The sequence below is a fragment of the Canis lupus genome, chromosome 7 (assembly GCF_003254725.2).
Source record: "Canis lupus dingo isolate Sandy chromosome 7, ASM325472v2, whole genome shotgun sequence".
Lineage (NCBI taxonomy): Eukaryota > Metazoa > Chordata > Mammalia > Carnivora > Canidae > Canis > Canis lupus.
In genome coordinates, this window is record NC_064249.1 from 30,928,838 (window position 1) to 30,947,713 (window position 18,876).

At 42.9% G+C, this 18,876-nt stretch overlaps 1 protein-coding gene across 2 annotated transcripts in view; it reads right to left on the reverse strand.

The window, feature by feature from the left end:
• STYXL2 (serine/threonine/tyrosine interacting like 2) overlaps nt 1–17,368 on the reverse strand; it is a 31,084-nt gene extending 13,716 nt beyond the window's left edge. Inside the window, exons 1-3 of one of the 2 annotated variants that reach the window (XM_035719383.2) lie at nt 17,128–17,141; nt 16,328–16,452; nt 12,004–12,066 (exon numbers count right to left, since the gene is read on the reverse strand). In XM_035719383.2, the coding sequence (XP_035575276.2) occupies nt 12,004–12,023 (20 nt within the window). In that variant the 5' untranslated portion in view covers nt 12,024–12,066; nt 16,328–16,452; nt 17,128–17,141. Of the gene's footprint in view, nt 1–12,003; nt 12,067–16,327; nt 16,453–17,127 lie in introns of both variants that reach the window. The other variant, XM_025430480.3, reaches the window with a different exon arrangement.
• Nucleotides 17,369–18,876: the final 1,508 nt, after the last annotated feature.

Sequence of the window (18,876 nt, forward strand, 5' to 3'; positions counted from 1 at the left end):
TGAGCAGCATCTGAGTGGGAGGCATTCTTTTTAGACAGGAAAACTGGACCTGATTTTAGGCACAGTGGACAGCAATGAGAGATAAAGGGAATACCCTCCTTAGTTTAGGGAACCTGAGAATGGCGAACACTGTGGCTCAGTTGCTGCTTTTCAGACCAGAGTTGGCACTTATGTGAGCTGATGTCTAATGACGTGGTAGTCTAGGCTGTGGAGGGAAGAGCACATGTCTGTGGTTGGGGAGATCTCACCCTGATGTGAGTTCACCTTTTCTACTGGTTTACACTGTTGTTCATATTTTCTATCTTGCCCCTGTTCCTCTGTTATCAATACTATAGGATGTCCCTAACTATGCTGTTCCTGAGGTTCTGCTGGATTGGTGGGCTGGGTAGGCTACCGTCCTTACCCCTTACCCCCATGCCCTATATCTTTGCCCTGTTTGAAAGAGAATAGGCTAAGAATGATGGGCTGGCACAGGGAAATGTGAAGGTTTGCTCAAATGCACAGTCCTGATTCTGGACACAAGAAATCAAGACTCAGCCTGAGCCCAGGGATGCAATCAAATAACATAGGTAAATGTCAAGGTAATTTTCCAGAAATAATTCAGCAGAAATGTCCTAAGGGATTTGAGGAACATGGTGAATCAGGGGCAGAAACAAGGGGTAAGACCACAGTATCACAGTGGGTGCTACCCCCCACCCACGACCTTATGGGTTCTTCTCTTTTCCAGGCATTGGGGTAAGTTTTGGTTCTTTTTTTTGTTTTGTTTTGTTTTTGCTTACTCTTTCCTTTAGGTCCAAAAAGATTAAAGAAAAAGTGAGAGAATTTAATGGATACCATTTTCTTCCATCACAAAAATTCCCTTGTGCTACTTCTTTAGAGTCAATGCCTCCCTTAACCTCATCCCTTGCCAATCACTGATCTGCTTTCTGTCCTTACAGTGTGGCTTGTCCCAGAATGTTATATAAATTGAATCATATCACAGCCTTTGAGACTTGGCTTATTTCACTTAGCAAAATGCATCTACAAGTCATCTATTCTTTTGCATTAATCAATAATTTATTGTTGAAAAATATTCCATATTTTAGGCACCTCGGGCTATTGTTTCCATTGCTGTCACATTGCCTTGAGTCATGTCTGGGTATTCCAGAGGGGGGAAAAAATGATATTGACATTGCTGATTTGGTTGTACTTTGAATTCTCTCTTCCTCAATCTGTCTGCTACTATTTACTTTTCAAAATCTTCAAACAGTTGCTGTATCCTTCTGTTCAGGTTTTATAAAGGCAGTCCATGGGAGAGTGGAGGGTGTGTCTGCCATCTTAGCCAGGACTGGAACCTCTGTTCTACTGTCTTTTTGCTTTTAAATGTCTGAAGTCAATGTGTTTCCTGATTCTTATAAGTGACCTATTTTATCTTTATTAAAACCCATAGGATCTTTTGGTTCATGGTGTTTAGAAACTTCCCAATGATGTTCATTGGTTATTTTCATCCATTGTTCTGGGAATGGATACCATTTTTGAGTGCCTTCTATGAATTTAATCCTGATGAAATTCTCACACAGTAGGTATTATTATTCCACTTTAAAATTAGGAAATTGGGGAACGTGGGTGGCTCAGTGGTTGAGATTCTGCCTTTGGCTCAGGTCATGATCCTGGGGTTCTGGGATTGAGTCCCACATCAGGCTCCCCGCAGGAAGTCTGCTTCTCTCTGTGTCTCTCAAGAATAAATTAAATTAAATTAAAAAAATAAAAATAAAAAGAGTAAATTGTGGCCCAGATAACCTAATGAAATTCTCCAATCCAATAAATAAAAGGCAGGATGCAAACATAGGGCAATCCTGCTCAAAGTCCAATCTGCTCCTCACCACAATATACCATTTAGATTAGACAGAGGAGGTAAGTTGATTGGTGGATCCCCAAGCCAAACATAGACTTCAACTCGGAAAAGTACTTAAAAAATACTTGTTGAAAGCATGGATTGATGAATAGATAGATGAATGGATGGACTGAGTTGAGTTGTACTGAGTCTGGCTGAACTGCATGGAGCTACCTTGAGCAAAGATAAGTTTAGTTGAACTGATTAACAGAACAATTTTCCCATCGTAGAAATCCACACGAGAGTCCTCCCTTGGGAGAATGGTGTGCTCAGGGCTAGTCAAGCTATGGAGAAAAAAAAATCTTTGGCAAAAGAAAGGAGCCTATGACTCTACCCCGAATGTGGCTAGACTTGTCAATGCAGCAAAAGGGACAGCACAATGTGGCATTATTGTTGGTAGTTCCTGATGGATTTCCAAGAAAAGTCGTGTTGGATTCCCATTCTAGCATCAAGTACTCCTCTAATATTCTAAGTACTCAAGAAGATGCATTTTTATATAAGTATGACTGGGAAGTGGGGGTGGATTCAGGGTGAAGCGTACAGGATAGTATCCTTGCTTATTAGAATCAGTGAGGTCTTGGGATCCCTGTGTGGTGCAGCGGTTTGGCGGCTGCCTTTGGCCCAGGGCGCGATCCTGGTAGACCCGGGATCGAATCCCACGTCGGGCTCCCGGTGCATGGAGCCTGCTTCTCCCTCTGCCTGTGTCTCTGCCTCTCTCTCTCTCTTTCTCTCTCTCTCTCTGTGTGACTATCATAAATTAAAAAAAAAAAAAAAGAATCAGTGAGGTCTCATTATTTGGAGGGTAGTAGTAAAGAGTGAACGCTTGGCAAGCATGGGCATGAGCTCTGTAAAGGCACACCTAAGGTCATTTTATTTACTTCTGTATCGCCAGCACATGGAAAGTGATCGGCCAACTAAGAATAGACCAAATGGATGGTGGGCAGACAGATGGGTAGAGGGACGAACAGACAGACAGATGGAAGAATGCATGGGATTTGCTGGGTATTGGGCAAGGTGTCCACATATCACCTTGAGGAGCAAACCCAATGGTCTTCAGGGCCCTGCCATCTCTGGCTGCTTTCTCCTCTCCAGCCTCAGCTCACACTGGCTTCCCTCTGGCTCACTCCTCACACTAATCTTCTTTTGGCTTTCCATCCTCACCAAGCTTCCTTTTGCCCTGGGACTTTCCAGAAGCCCATTTCCACCGCCTACATGCTCAGTGCTTCCCCCCTTACCTATCTTGCACATCTTAGTCCAATCATCACTCCTCTGGTCTCTACCTCTCTCATTGCACGAAGTACCTTTCCTTTATGGTGCTGCTATCAGGTGCAATTTTACTTTTATTTGTGAAATCATTTGATAAATCCCTGTTTCCTTTACTAAATCATACCCTCTATGAGGCAGGCACCATGACTGGTACTTTGATGACTGTGTTCCCAGCACCTAATACAATGTCTGGCACAGACTAAATGCGTAGAAGGGATTTTCTGATTCACAGACTGAACTAGTCCTCAGTATAGTACCATATTTATGGTGATGTAGCAGTTTCAACAATTAGCAACAGGCACTTATCAAGTATTCGCTACTTGCTCAACATTTTACTGGGATACCAGTAGCAAGCTCAGAAGGAAAACCAAGGTTCTAACTATGTTCTGTTCATGCTCATTCTCTGCCCTTGTGAGGCCACATTGCATACGATCTTGGAGGCCAATGTTGACAGTTTGCAATTTTTTCCTAGGGTGGATTAAAGGTGGCCCGGATCTATGACACTCCTCACACCTCCTTTGAATCTGGGTGGTCTCTGTGACCGCTTTTACCAACAGAATATGGTAGAAGTGACACTATAGCATTGTCTGGCCCCAGTCTTAAAGGCAGCTTCTCCTTCCTGGCTCTCTTTGGAAGCCCTGAGCTGTCATGTGAGAAGACCACCAAGCTGAAAAAGCCAATGGTCAGCAGTTCATGCTGAGCTTCCAGCCACATGGATGAGTCACTTACTCCTCCACCTGTCAAGCCACCACAGCCGACTCTACACAGACAAGCTGCCCAGTAGGCTTCTGTCCAAATTCTTAGCCCACCAAAAGGGGAGCAAAATAAAATCATTGTCTTAAGTCATTATGTTTTGGGGTAAATTTGTTAAGCAGCAACAGATAACAGGAGCTGTGTTATTCCAAGGGCTAAGAAGTGAGATTTGAGAAAATGCTAAGGCATCTTCTCCCTAATAGTGAACGTAGAACCTAATAAATATCATTGAATGACCTGGAATTGTTGCAGTTGGGAAGTAACAACAAAGTAACACCAATATGAGAGCAAGCCCCACCACCACACCAGACCCTGTGGACGTTTGGGTCCAGGTTTCAGGGCGGTCTCAGTATTAAAATAGCAACATTCCATAAAACTAAAGTCAGAACCTCAAATTTTATATACATATGAGTGATATCCTTGTAAATAAACAATATTTATTAAGGGGGTTAATTCCTTCATTAATAAACAATTATTTATACCATTATTTTTTATTTATACTATTATTTGTAAAATAATCCTTTTGTTTATTAAGGGTCAATATTATGTAAAATGAGGTTAGGGGTGGAAACCAAAGCAAAACTCTGACCAGGTAAATAGTGGAGAATCACTACGTAGGGATGAGAAGGGCTTTCTCCTGGCACAGCTTCTCATTTCTCCCACGGGTAGGTTTTCTCTGTTTCTCTGTAGGCTTCCACAGCTGTGCACTTGGAGGCAGCCTTCTCACATCCATAATCAGTATTCCCAACAATGGGCATGAACTGGAAAGGGGCAGAGAAGGAGCCCTCACCTGTCAGGTGTGAAGAAAGGTTTGGGAAGAATTCACCTGGCCGTGCCACCTGGATTCCTTCCTGGAGCCATTGACAAGCCTATTATCATGACATTTTCCCTAAACAACACTGATTTCAGGTGGTGTGGATTTGTTCTCACGTGACAAATATAGGGACCTGAGAATCTGTCCTAAATATACCTAATCTCTGAGGCTGTGAGTTCGATAGGGGAGAATTTGAAATTAAAATTTGAAAATAGAAATGATGGAGAAATATCCTTCTTCTTAGGGGTTGTCAAGATTGAACTTTTTCTCCTTCTTCTTTTCTTCTTTTTTAAAAGATTTTATTTATTTATTCATGAGAGATACAGAGAGGCAGAGACACAGGTAGAGGGAGAAGCAGGAGCCCAGAATCCCGGGATCACAACCTGAGCCAAAGGCAGATGCTCACCACTGAGTCACCCAAGCACCCAAGATTGAACTTCTTCTAATGAGTCAGTGAGTAGGACACCCTTGAAGACTCTACCCAGTACACTTTTCAGAAGTTGGAGATTTTGTGATTGAGAAAAGAGGGGTGTGAAGAACAGATTCTCTCCCCAGCCCCACAATGTGTCTCTTCCTAGCTGCTGATGCAACCATGTGAACAATAGTAAAGTGAGCTCAGCATTATGTAGTGTTGAGTATAGGATGTAAACTATGAGTCAACTGCTAAAAGAAAAGGAAATGTAAACCTAACAGTCCTAAATTGTTTTGCCACGGAGGCAGTTTACCATGTCAGATGTGGGGGTGGGACCCAAAAGGACCCAAGTGGAGAACAAAGTTTAGGCATCAAGGAGCGGTTCCTTTGTTTTCCAGGGAGAAGCAGGACTGCAGGGAAAGAAAGGAGGAAGGAGAGCGAGACCTGAACAATTGTCCCTGTATATATTTGCAAGGTCAGTGAGACAGTGGCCCTAGAGGTTTTGATTTATGACCATGTCCATGCCTACCCCCCGCAGACCTGAGACAGAATGAAATGACACCCAGACCCTGATTGGAAAGCGGCAAGGGCTGGCTGCTCAAAAAGACAGGCAGGGAAGGAGAGAATCTAGGATCGATACACACCTCATCACAGGATCACCAAGCAGCAGCTAAAAAGCCTTGAGGGTGATTTGAAAGAGAAACAATAAAGCAGAGTTTGATGGACTTCCTAACCAAGAGCGGGAGACTGGTGCCGTTTTCTTTAAACCCATGTTTTACAAAATTGCGGACTGTGGCCCGTTAGTGTATCATAAAATCAATTCAATGGGTCCTGCCCAGCATCTGGAGAAGGAAGGAGGGAGAGAGAAAGAGAGAAAAAGAGTACAGAGCACTATCCGTTTTAAGGTAAATATAATCTTGTAAAATCTACTTTTTTATTTATACAGACCTGAATGTATGTTCTGAGTTGAGAAGTAAGTGGCACATCCTACCGTGGATTACAGTCACTGAAGTTTAAAAGCCACTGCTTTAAACCAATTGCCATGCTGTCAAGGCACAGAAGTCCTTCAACCCAGACCCCCTCCTGCCAGCTGATCACGTCATTTCAAGGAGTCCCTTGGAAATGAAATGGAGGCAGAGGCCCAGGAGGGGGTGTCTATCTTGATTTGGCTTTTGCAAAAAAGGAACAGATTTCTGAGTTTCTTCTAAGTGTTCATTCGCTTCAGAGAAAGTGACCACATGGGCAAAGTTCAGGTTCCAAAGAAAGAGAGAAGTCAGTAAACAAAAGCAAATTGATTTATAGCAAGCTGCTTCTGGCAGGCCTTGTGGAAGCCGGAAAAGTCTTCACGGAAAAAGAAATACAAAAGAGAAAGGGTAGCTAGGAATAGCCAGTTCCCAAGGACACTCCACGCCCCGATTGCCTGTCCCACCTGCCCCTACCGGCCACAGAGACCTCACTGTAAAGGAACTTGGCTGAAGGTGGAGGGGAAGATGCCTTCATGACAGGCAGCCTGAGCAGATGACCAAGGAGTTCTAGAAACTTCAAAGGCTTAAGAATTCCAGATCTGAAAAGCCAAAGCCAGAAATGAACTTTAACTTGGAAAGAAATCAAGGCAAAACAGAAAAAACATTCTCCAAATCAGAGCAAGAGAAGGATAAAGGAGTCTGGTCCTTCATTTGGAATGGAAGAGAAAACTGGTGATTGCTGAAGAGGAAGAGGAGAGGCAGAGGGGGGCTCCGGAGCCCCTGCAGTATGGGAGGGCTTGGGGGGCTATAGCGTCCTCGGTTCACCGCACAAGCACACTGATTTCTTAGCCTGTGCTCGTCTGGATGACTGGCAAGGTCTGATGGAGATCACAGAGACAGGCAAACCCCGCCAACTTGCCCCCCTGGACAGGAGGTTTTAAATTTTAGTGTTAACTCATAAATTACCTAGGGAAATTAGTCTCATGGGGAGATGGAATAATCTCTTGCCAAAGGCTTTCTTCCAGAAAGAATGCTTCACAGACATGGGTTTGAATTTAAGGCATTTGAGGTCAGTGCCTAAGCCAGACAAAAATGAAGATCTGACGCCTCTATCCACTGCCTCTCCCTCTTTCTCAGATTCTTGATTCACCCCAGGAGGCGATTTACTGGTGAGGTTGGAGATGTTAAGACGCCCTGCCAGGGCAGCAAGCTGACTTCATCCCGCAGCTAGCTCTGATTGATCAGCCGTGGCTTCTAGTCTACAGCACGGGGTAGACTTTGCAAGGCCCTATCCTGGTTGCACAGCAGAGTCCAGTTATGTCTCCCCGGGGCTGGATCTAGGGCTGTAGTAAGTTGAATGGTGGTATCCCAAAAAGGTAGGTCTCCCAGAACCTGTGAATGTAATTTTATTTGGAAAAAGGATGACAGTAGATATAATTCGGTAAAGGATCTTGAGATGAGATCATTGTGGATTAGGATGGGCCCTAAGACCGATGGCAAATGTCCTTAAAAAGGGCACACAGAGAAAGAGAAGACAGAAGAAGATGGAGGCAGAGGTTGGAGGGACAGAGCCACAGCCAAGAAACTGTTGGAGCCGCCAGAAGCTGGAGAGGCCAGGAAGTCCTCCTAGAGCCTTCAGAGGGAGGGTGGTGCTGCCAACACCTTGATTTCAGACTTCTGGCCTCTAAAACTATGGGAGAATATGTCTTTTGTTATTGTTGTTGTTTTAAAGATTTATTTATTTATTTATTTATTTATTTATTTATTTATTTATTTATTTTATTTATTTATTTATGAGAGACACAGAGAGGCAGAGACATAGGCAGAAGGAGTAGCATGCTCCCCACTGAGCAGGGAGCTTGATGCAGTATTGGATTCCAGGACCCCAGGATCGTAACCTGAGCAGAAGACAGACACTCACCCACTGAACCACCCAGGCACCCCTATGGGAGAATATATGCTGTTTATAGGCAACTCAGTTTGTGGTAATTTGGTAGAGTAGCCTTAGGAAACCAGGTGGGTGGGGTATCTGCTGACTCTGTATATTTAATTTTAAAAAGGCTCAAGCTTTTAACTACAGAGATAAAACAAGAAGGATGGAATTTCAAGCACAAATTAAGTACAGGAGGGACTGTGCTGGCTGGAGACCAACAGCAATGGTGATGATCAGTTGCTCAGAATACAGTATTTGCTTAGAGCAGAATGAGAGAAACATGGTATTTTATTTAACTAGAACATGTAGGTCTCTGGTTAAATAAAAATTTCTTGACATCATGAGTTACTGTCAGATATCTTTCACTGGAAGGAACAGGAAAGAGAATCACCATATTTCAATACCTAATATGATACATGTTTACACATGTTATATACATGTTATAATAATATATGTTACATATCTTATATATTATAAACAGCATATGTTATATTATATTGTTTAATTTCTACCACTGGGTAAACTATTCCAATTTTATAACTTGAACAAGCTCTCATGGCTAGTAAGTGGTAGAGCAGAGCTTAGTAAGTGGTACAGCAGAGCTGACTTCAATTTTGGCCTCAGTTATACTATTTAAGTTTTTTTTTTAAGATTTTATTTACTCATTTATTCATGAGAGACACAGAGAGGGAGAGAGAGAGAGAGGCAGAGACACAGGCAGAGGGAGAAGCAGGCTCCACGCAGGGAGCCTGACATGGGACTTGATCCTGGGTCTCCAGGATCACGCCCTTGGGCCAAAGGTGGCGCTAAGCCTCTGAGCCACCAGGCTGCCCTTGAAGTTCTTTCCATAGCATCGCACTGCCTCCTAGAAGAGACTGTTATTTCCCCTCTCATAGCTTTAAAAAAAAAAAAAAAACGCAAAAGAAGCACAGCTTTTTGAGGTATAATTATTATATAAACATCACATATTTAATGTGTACAGAGTGGTTAACATTTGACACATGTATATACCTGTGAAACCATCACCACAATCAAGACTGTGAACCTCCCTATGCTCCTCCGAAGTTCCCTTGTGCCCCATCGTAAGCCCCCCTCTCCGCGCCCCCAGCCCCGGGCTCCCCAGGCAACCACTGATTTGCTTTCTAACACTATAGAGAGTCATTTGCATTTCCTGGATTTTTAATATAAATTGAATCATATGGTATGTACTCTTTTATGTCTGACTGCTTTCATTTAGCATAAGAGATTCATCTGTGTTGTCGTACGAATCAATACTTCATTCCTTTTTTCTGCTGAATAGTATTCTGGGGTATAAATTTACCACAGTACACTGTATTTATCCATCCACTGGTTGATGGACGTTTGGCTTGTCTAAGCTATTGCAAATAAAGTTGCTCTGAACATTCATGTACAAGTCTTGGTATGGATGTAGGCTTTCATTTCTCTTGAGTAAATACCCAGGAGTAGAATGAGTAGATCATATAGGTGTAGGTGTACATTTAAGCAGGTGTATGGTCAACTTTTTAAAAAAAGTTTATAAAATGGTTGTACCATTTTACATTTCCACCAATAGCGGGCTTGTTTCAGGTACTCCACATTCTCACTGATATTTGGTATGGTCAGGCTTTTTAACTTTAGGTATTCTATGGGTGTGTAATTGTATCCCACTGTGGTTTTAATTTGCATTCCCCTCAAAATTGAGCATTTTGGATCTTTTCATGTGCTTATTTGCCAGCCACATACCTTCTCTGGTGAAGTATCTGTTCAAATCTTTTGTTCATTTTTAAAATTGGTTGTTTGTTTCTTTTTTACTGGGTTTTGAGGAGTTTTAAAAAATATCTTCTGGGTACAAGCGCTTTATCAGATATGTGATTTGTGAATTTTTCTTCTAGACTGTGGATTGCCTTTTCATTTTTTTAAATTTTTATTTATTTATGATAGTCACACACACAGAGAGAGAGAGAGAGAGGCAGAGAGAGAAGCAGGCTCCATGCACCGGGAGCCTGACGTGTGATTCGATCCCGGGTCTCTAGGATCGCGCCCTGGGCCAAAGGCAGGCGCTTAACCGCTGCACCACCCAGGGATCCCTGCCTTTTCATTTTTAAAGATACTATGGATTCATTCATCTGTGGTGGTTTAGGCCTGGGTCTGTAGTGCAGACTGAATGATAACTCAAAAGCCAGTGCAGCTGTAATAGTTTATACCTGAAGTTTAACTATGATGATTATTATGGGAAGGTTTTATGATGATTATTGCAGGAAGGGATAGCCCACCAAGTGTCACTGTGTGCTTGCCTCCCTTGAAAATCTCTGAAGGGGGCTAGCTAATTTGGGATCAGCTTCAAAAACCAATTGTTAAGGAGCCTATACAAACCAAGAAGAGCATCAAAACCAACAGGATTCAGCAGGAGAAAATTTGGCTCTGTATGTGGGGCCATGCAAAAGCTCAGCCCATTCCACATGTAAGTGGGGCTTTCAGGTTGAGCCTGATTTTTCCCAGGAGTGAGACTGGCAGCTGGATGGGCTAAAGATTGAGTATCACTGGAACTGCTCAATTACAAACAACTGCTTCTATTCTGTATGTGGCAAGCTAACTTTCTCTGAAACTGTGAAACCACCAGAATTGGCCTTCCCTGTCTCCTACCTCCCCTTGCAATGAGTGACCCACTTCTCACCTGTGCATCCAGTGCTCACTGCCTTTCCCAACCAATAATCTGAGAAACTCAATCACACCAACGTGATACACACTTAAACATGTTTATTCCCTAAGGCAGCATTTAAAAACATATATACCCAACTTTATTTATCCAGCCTACTGTTAATTGGACAGTTTATCAACTTGCTTACACATTTATACCCTTAATGACTGTTAGCTAATAAAACATTCCTTGACTTCTCTTCTGATGCACAAATGTACTTATTTCTGTTAAGTATGTATCAGGAATGAGCCTGCTGGGTTACAGGACAGGCATATGTTGAGCTTTAGTAGTTACTATGAAAGAGTTTTCCAAGTGGTTGTACTAATTTACACTCTCCCCGGCTATGAATGGAGTTCTGATTGTTTTACATCCTCATTTATAGTTGCTATCATTGGGTTTTAATTTTAGATGGCCTAGTGAATATGCAGTAGTATTGAGTTGTGGTTTTAGTCAGAATTTCAATTATATATTTATGCTTTTATTGATTTCTAGCTTCAATCTTCCAAAGTAAAAGAATATATTTTATATGACTTCAAGCATGAAAAATTTGTTGATACATGTATGGCCAGAATATGATCTATTTTGATAAATGTTCCATGTGCATGCGATAAGAATATGTATCCTAAACTTATTGGGTACATGTTCTATAAGTGCCAACTAGGTAAACATTGCTTATTGTTTTGCTCAAACTTCTCATATTCTTTTTAGAAAATATTTACTCATTTTAGAGAGAGAGACTATGTGTGTGTGAATGTGGAGGGACGGGCAGAGAAGGGAGAGAAGCAGGTTTCTTGCTGAGCATGGAGCCCCATGCGGGGCTCAAGCTCATGACCCTGAGATCATGACCTGAGTGGAAATCAAGAGTCAGATGCTTACCTGATTGAGCCACCAGGCTCTTCCTTCCTATATTCTTAATGATTTTTTGTTTGTCTCATACCATTGGTTGCTGAGATTGTTTTTTAAAAATTTTATGTTTGACTAAGATTGCGGATTTTATTTTTTTCTTTAGTTCTGTCAATTTTTTGCTTTGCACATTTTAAGACTACATTATTAGATCTCAGAAATTTTATTTATTTGTTTAGAAAAGATGTATGTATTATTTGAGAGAGAGAGGGAGAGAAAGAGCATGAGCAGAATGGGGGGAAGAGGCAGAGGGAGGGGGGAGAGAGAATCTCAAGCAGACTCCTTGCTGAGCTGAAATCAATGGTTGGAGGTTTAACTGACTGAGCCACCCACGTGCCCCAGATCATAGAAATTTTAAATGATTACATCTTCCTGGTGAACCACACCTTTGATCACTGTGAAACATCCTTCTTCGTCTCTGGTAATGCCTGTCTTAAATTCTTCCTTGTCTGAAATCAACAAATACCTTTAATCAGTGTCTGTGATTGTGGCAGTTTGTATTTCCCCAAAACGGCCCTGCTATTTCCCATCCCACTTCTCTTCAGTGTGACGCTGGTACTCCTGTAATGCTGGCGGAATTTATGTTGCCTCCTTTTGAACCTCTGGGGTCCTGTACATGACCCCTGAGGCTAGGTCATGAAACTCAGTGCATGTTTGCCTTGTTCTCTTGGATGCTAACCCTTGGCATTTGGCTACCAGGCTATGAGAAAGCCCGAACTGGCCCATGTGGAGAGCCCATAGGAAAAGACCACGTTAGGTGCTCTAGCCAACAGCCTGGCTAAGGGCTGGAAATGAAGTGTCATACTTGTGAAGAAGCCACTAAGCTACCAGCCCTCAGTTGTTGAGTCATCCTTCTTCTTAAGTCCTCCTGGGCCGAAAGTCTTTCCAGCTGGGGCCCTAGACATCTTAGAGTAAAGATGTGCCACACTTCTGTACCTTGTGAGGTTCCTGATTGTGAACACGAAACAGTGGTTGTTTTATGCCACTAAGTTTTGAAGATACAAGAGCAACTGTAATTGGAACAGTGTAGTAGAGGTTTTCTAGTCCTTGTTAATCTTTGTATATCTCTCTTTTTTTTAAAAATTTGAAGTAGGATCCATACCCCGTGTGGGGCTGGAATTCATGACCCTAAGATCAGGAGCTGTCCACTACACTGACGGAGCCAGTCGGGTGCCCCTCATATATCTCTATTTCTTAAGGCGTGTCTCTTGTAAACAGCATGTAGGCTTTTTAAAAAACACTAACTCTGACAATTGGAGTATTAGCTTAATATTTTTTTAAGATTTTATTTATTCATGAGAGGTACAGAGCAAGAAGCAGACACATAGGCCAAAGGAGAAGCAGGCTCCCTGTTGGTGAGCCCAAAGCAGGACTTGATCCCAGGACCCCGGGATCACACCCTCCGCCAAAGGCAGATGCTCAACCACTGAGCCACCCAGACATCCCAGTTTAATACTTTTAATTGGAGTATTTTTATTATGATTTTATTATGCTTTAAATTGGAGTATTTCATTTTTATTAGGTTTAAAGTAATTATTTCCACACTTGGGTTTAAATCTACCATCCTACTCCTCTCTTATCATTTGTTATGCTTCCTCTGTACTCTTTTTCTCTTCTTACTTGCCTTCTTTCGGGTTGATCATATTTTAGCTTTGCATCCTCCCCTCATTTGCTTGTTAGTTATACCTTATGTTGTAGAACTTCTAACAATTATGCTATAAATGCACAACACACCTCCTGGACTTCCCATTCACATTTAAAGTTTCAGATACCTTCTGCAGATAATAGCTTAAGCTTAGATAGTAAAGTATGCAGACAAGGAGGCAAAGAAAGAAATCAAGACAGAAAAATTGTATCTAAGAAAGAACTTCATGTGTGGTTTCTGACACGTGAGGTTGTCTGGTCTATATCCATCAGAAACCTATTAAGTTTTTTTTTTTAATGTATATTTTTCTGTTGGAGTTCGATTTGCCAACATATAGCATAAGACCCAGTGCTCCTAAAAAAAAAAAAAAAAAAAGACCCAGTGCTCCTCCCATCAAGTGCCCCCCTCAGTGCCCGTCACCCAGTCACCCCATCCCCCCGCCCACCTCCCCTTCCACTACCCCTTGTTCGTTTCCCAGAGTTAGGAGTCTCTCATGGTTTGTCACCCTCTCTAATTTTTCCTACTCATTTTATCTCCTTTCCCCTATAATCCCTTTCACTATTTTTTATATTCCCCGTATGAGTGAACCTATATAATGATTGTCCTTCTCTGATTGACTTTCTTCACTCAGCATAATACCCTCCAGTTCCATCCACATTGAAGCAAATGGTAGGTATTCATCGAGAAACCTATTAAGTTTTTGAAGGGATCCTATTTTCAAAGAATCCAGTGTCCTTAAAAAGCCTTTGGCTGCTTTCAGCCTTAAACAACCCTCGGGCCCCCAAATTTCCATAAGCAGGACTAGTCTATGAAAGCTATATAGCCTTTAAGGAAAACACACTCTCTAACCTCAGATCAGATGTGGCTCTAGAGGATAACAGACAAGGAAAAAGGCCCAGAGGGTGGAGCTAGAGGCCACCGAGAACAGCACTAGGGAATGCAGCCCTGAGAGTCAAATCAAGGTTAAATCTAGGAGATCTTCCCGCCTCTCAGGCAAACATGCTCATTAATTATATGGGCTGATGACTGCTATGCCTCCCACTCCTCCTTTTATCAACTGGGAGCTTGTTTTGCAGACAACCAGGTGCTGCACTCTGACCTGGGCAAGAGGATGCATACCCTCCAGAGAACCTAGCGTTTTTTTTTTTTTCTTTCAAGTTTCCTTTTTTTTTTTTTTAAAGATTTGATTTATTTATTCATGAGAGGCACAGAGAGACAGAGGCAGAGATACAAGCAGAAGGAGAAGCAGGATCCTTGAGGGGAGCCCAATGTGGGACTCGATCCCGGGACTCTGTGTTCACACCCTGAGCGGAAGGCAGACTCTCAACTGCTAAGCCACCCAGGCGTCCCTCTTTCAAGTTTTAATTTAAATTCCAGTTAGTTTACATACAGAGAACTTAGCCTTTGAACTGCATGTAGCAGTTTGTAAACTGCTTTTGGGATTGTCTCCCTTGGGAGTTTCATGAGTGGGGGGAAAAGGTAGCATGAATATTAACTGTCCACAGAGGAATACTGTGGCTGAGACTGCTATGTATTAGCAAACCCATTTCCTCTTTCCTGGACTCATGGACCTCATTTCCCACCCTCCCTTATAAGAAAGCATGGCTTTGCTGAGTTCTAGCCAATGGAAAATGAGCGGAAGACAAATAGCCATTTTCAGGCCTGGCCCATAAAAACCTCCCGAGAGATTCTTTATTCTCTTCCCATTTTGTCTTGATGCTGATGAGCACAGTAACTTTAGCAGCCTGCCTTAAAATGGAAGATCTACAGGACAGAAGGAGTCTCAGTTCCTGGATTACTGCTCAGATACCTGTTTTGGCATTTATTTGAGTGAGAAAAAAAATACCCATTTGCTAAAGCAGCTAGCATTACGCTAACTACTACACAAAGCCATCCATCACCTACCTCGATCACACACAAAACTATCTCTGCCTTGCCTGGTAGTGTAGAGAGGGGAGGGATCCATTTTAGAAACTCTATCCTGATAGGTTTTCTGAGTGGGAATATAATGCTGAATTTTAAAGGAAAAATCTCCAACATTTGGACAAAGTGTCCTGGCCAATGAGTGATGAATTTCATTCCATTGGGGAAGCCTTTCAAGCTCTGAGAAGCAAGAGCCAGCAAGACTCCAGAAGGACTTCAGAAAAGTGAAGTCAAACAGAAATCATAGATATTTTGAAGTAAAGTTATCTTAAGTTATCTTAGTTGGGTCTTTCCTTCCTTTTTTTTTTTTATACATAAGGAGACATAGGCTCAAGAATTAAAGGGATTCTTCACATAAATTTGGTGACAGAACTAATATTAGAAGTCATGTCCTCTACTTTGATTTATGGCAGAAGAAAATAGATAGACACACATCCCTATTGCTTCAGCAGGCAAGTAAGCATTTCTTTGATGTCTCATGGTTTTTCTTACAATTTCATGCAAATTTTCCAATCTACCTCATAATACACCCTCAATAACGTTATGTAAAGAAGAATTTTAAATTATGTGTCATATAATAAAGAGGACTTTCCAGGAAGACACACCGTGTTGATCGACCCCCTGGGCACATTGTCAGTTACCTTCAGGTTTGCACGTATCTCAGTTTGAAAGACACAGCTTGATCACAGATGCAGAATTATCTTAGTACTAGGGCCTGATCTTATGCCTCTTCCTGTCCTGATGCCTCCCATGCAGTCTGTGGTCTAGCATCCCCATATTCAGCCTCAATCCTAGTGAGTCAAGCATCACTCTCCAGGTAGACCTATCAGGTTCTGGTCCAGCATCACTTCCTCCAGGAAGCTTCCTATGGACCCATCCAAGTCCAACTTTCCCTGGCCCACCCTGCACTAGACCTGAGACATACTGATTCTAGCACTTACAATGCCACATCACAATGTAGTCTGTCTGCTTATTTGCCTCTTCCAGCAAGTATGACACATAAAAAATAATCAATAATATTTGTTAAATGAATGAACTTAACATGGTGACTGTAGGCTCCCTGGGGCCCATATCTCATCCTGCTCCCCAGCCCACTCCTGCTGTGGCTGCAGGGGTAGGGAGCACAACAAGTATACACTTACTGGCTGGGGGAGGGGCTCCGGAGGTACTGGGCCTGCACAGCCCTCACATCGGCTTCATCCTCTTCACTTGGGACTACCTGCTCCTCCTCTGGGTCCCCACTGGTCGCCATGACAGCCTGCAGTCCCTGTAAGTTTGGCATGAGAAAGGTGGTTAGGAAATTAGCTTCTGGAGGTTTTGTGGGGAGAAGGGGTATATTAGTGATGTCAGGGGGGAAGGTCACCACATGCTACTACTTTGGTGGGGAAAGGAACCACGGGGGAAAAACCCAGTCTAACTTGGACCAGCTACTGTTAACCAGGATGCCAAGACTCACACCTCAGCCATATAAACTGTCCACCTTAGAGTCACATTATTTAAGAAATGAAAACTTGGCTCCTTCCTCAGATTCCAGTAAGGAAGCAGAGAGGGGACCGGGGTCCTGGGTTTACATTAATATAGCTAAACTAGTTGGAAAGCACAGAATTCCCTAGATCAGAAAGGTCTTTATTGAAACTCCTAGGTGTACTCACACATATGCACACGTGGGGACACATATATAAGCACACACCCCACCTGCACACAGAAATACACCTTTCCCTCTGTTGGGGGGAGGTGCAGCTGGCCTTCTTCAGTATCTCTAACCAAGGCCACAGGAGTCATTGCCTTTGACTCAGGCACCATCCCACAGCCTATTAAAGAACATGAAATCCCTCAGGAGCTGGTCCCACACATGGTTGGGCCCTGACCACTCGAGGCAGCCCGCCCTTCTACTTATAAGTCTTGGGTTCACAGGACAAAATGAAGGGAAAAGCACACTCACCACTGGCTTGCCTGTACCTCCACACCAAAGGGCAGTCACCCAAGGACTCAGGGACCCGGATAAAATGGTCAAAAGTTCTGACTAGTGAGAGGGAACAACCTCTCTCCTCTCTTCAGTGCTTCTTCTCTGAGGGGCAGGACAGCTGTTAACAGGAAATCTTAGCTACCTTCTAAATTTAGTCTCTGGCCCCATAGCCTGGCAGATCTCTAGGAGGAAGGAATGCAGTCTCAGGACCCAGACCTGAAAGCAGGCCCCACTTAACTCTTTCCCTCCTGGCAGATTCTCTGGACGCTGGACACTGACCAAGGAGCAAAGTTAGGAGGTCACATTCCATTGATGGAGAGACCTAAAGAAAAGGGTTTTGAGGGGCTTGCTCTCTATACTCTCCTGCCTAAGGCTACCTATTCAAAGTCTTTCCAGAAGATGATCTGATACCAAAAATCTAGAAGAATGAAACAAACTATATCTCAGCCCCATGTCAGTCTAGAGGGTGCTGGGAAAAAATACCTGATATGTAGAATGGGCAGGGGTCTCTGATAGACGCCAGGAGAGCACCATGGTGCTACTAAAGGATATAGTCATGACTTGTGACCAGGGTTACATTTTTTTGAACAGCAATGACTGTGGATAGTAAAGCAGACAGTTGTACTCACCTTCCACAGTCACCGCCACACTCACACTCACGGTGATGGTCAAGTGGTAAGGATTGAAGGTATAAAAATTCCATGAGCTTCAGGGTGCGTAGGTGGCTCAGTTGGTTAAGCATCCAATTCTTGATTTCAGCTCAGGTTATGATCTCAGAGTTGTGAGATCCAGCCCCGCATTGGGTTCCATGCTAGGTGTGGAGCCTGCTTAAGATTTTCTCTGTTTTGCCCTCTGCCCCTCCCTCCACCACACTCTCTCTAAAAAAAAAAAAAAAAAAAAAATCCACGAACTTCATTAACTTCAAATGAGCACATAACCCACTCTACCCCACTTTGTCACCTCTTGCCATTCCCGTGACCAAAGCAAACCAAAGCATCCCACACATTCTATAATTATGCCTCATCCATCCATCTATCCATTCATTTATCTACCCGTTCACAAATTACCCACTATGTGTCAGGCACTATACTTGACCAAAGTTAGTAAGATACATAATTACATGCTCAAAACAGTCCTTCCTCTTAGCTAAGTGGAACAATGCCCTGCACACAGCATCATCAAAAATTGGCTGAATAAATGAATGAGCTCACAGTTTATTAGGAGGAATGAGACACAGGTCAAAAATAACTCAAGCATAAGGCAGAATGTTGTTAGTATCCTGAGAGAGATCCAGAGCGGTGTGAGTTCAAAGAAGGGAAGAGCCCTTCTGGCTGAAGAAGTCAGGAAAGCCTTCATAGAAAAAGTAATGATACATGCATTGGCCTTTAAAAAACAAGTTGGATTATAACAGCAGGTGTGATGGGGGAAGGAATGCCAGAGGGGATAGCATGGACAAAGTTTGGGGATGTCAGTGGTTAGAGCTGGGAAAAAAGCAAACAGGTTGTGTGGCAGAGACTTGGCAGGGCTGGAGTGGGGGGCTCCTTTGGGAAGAGTGACCAAGGAACACATCTCAGAGGATGCATATGGCGCCACCATTGACCAGTCGCCAAACCTCCAATCTGCGGTCAAAATAGGGACCCATTAATTGACTGCCAAAGAATGACCACAACTGAGAATGGGGGTTCATTTTATGCCCACACACTTCAAGGATCCATAAAGATGGAA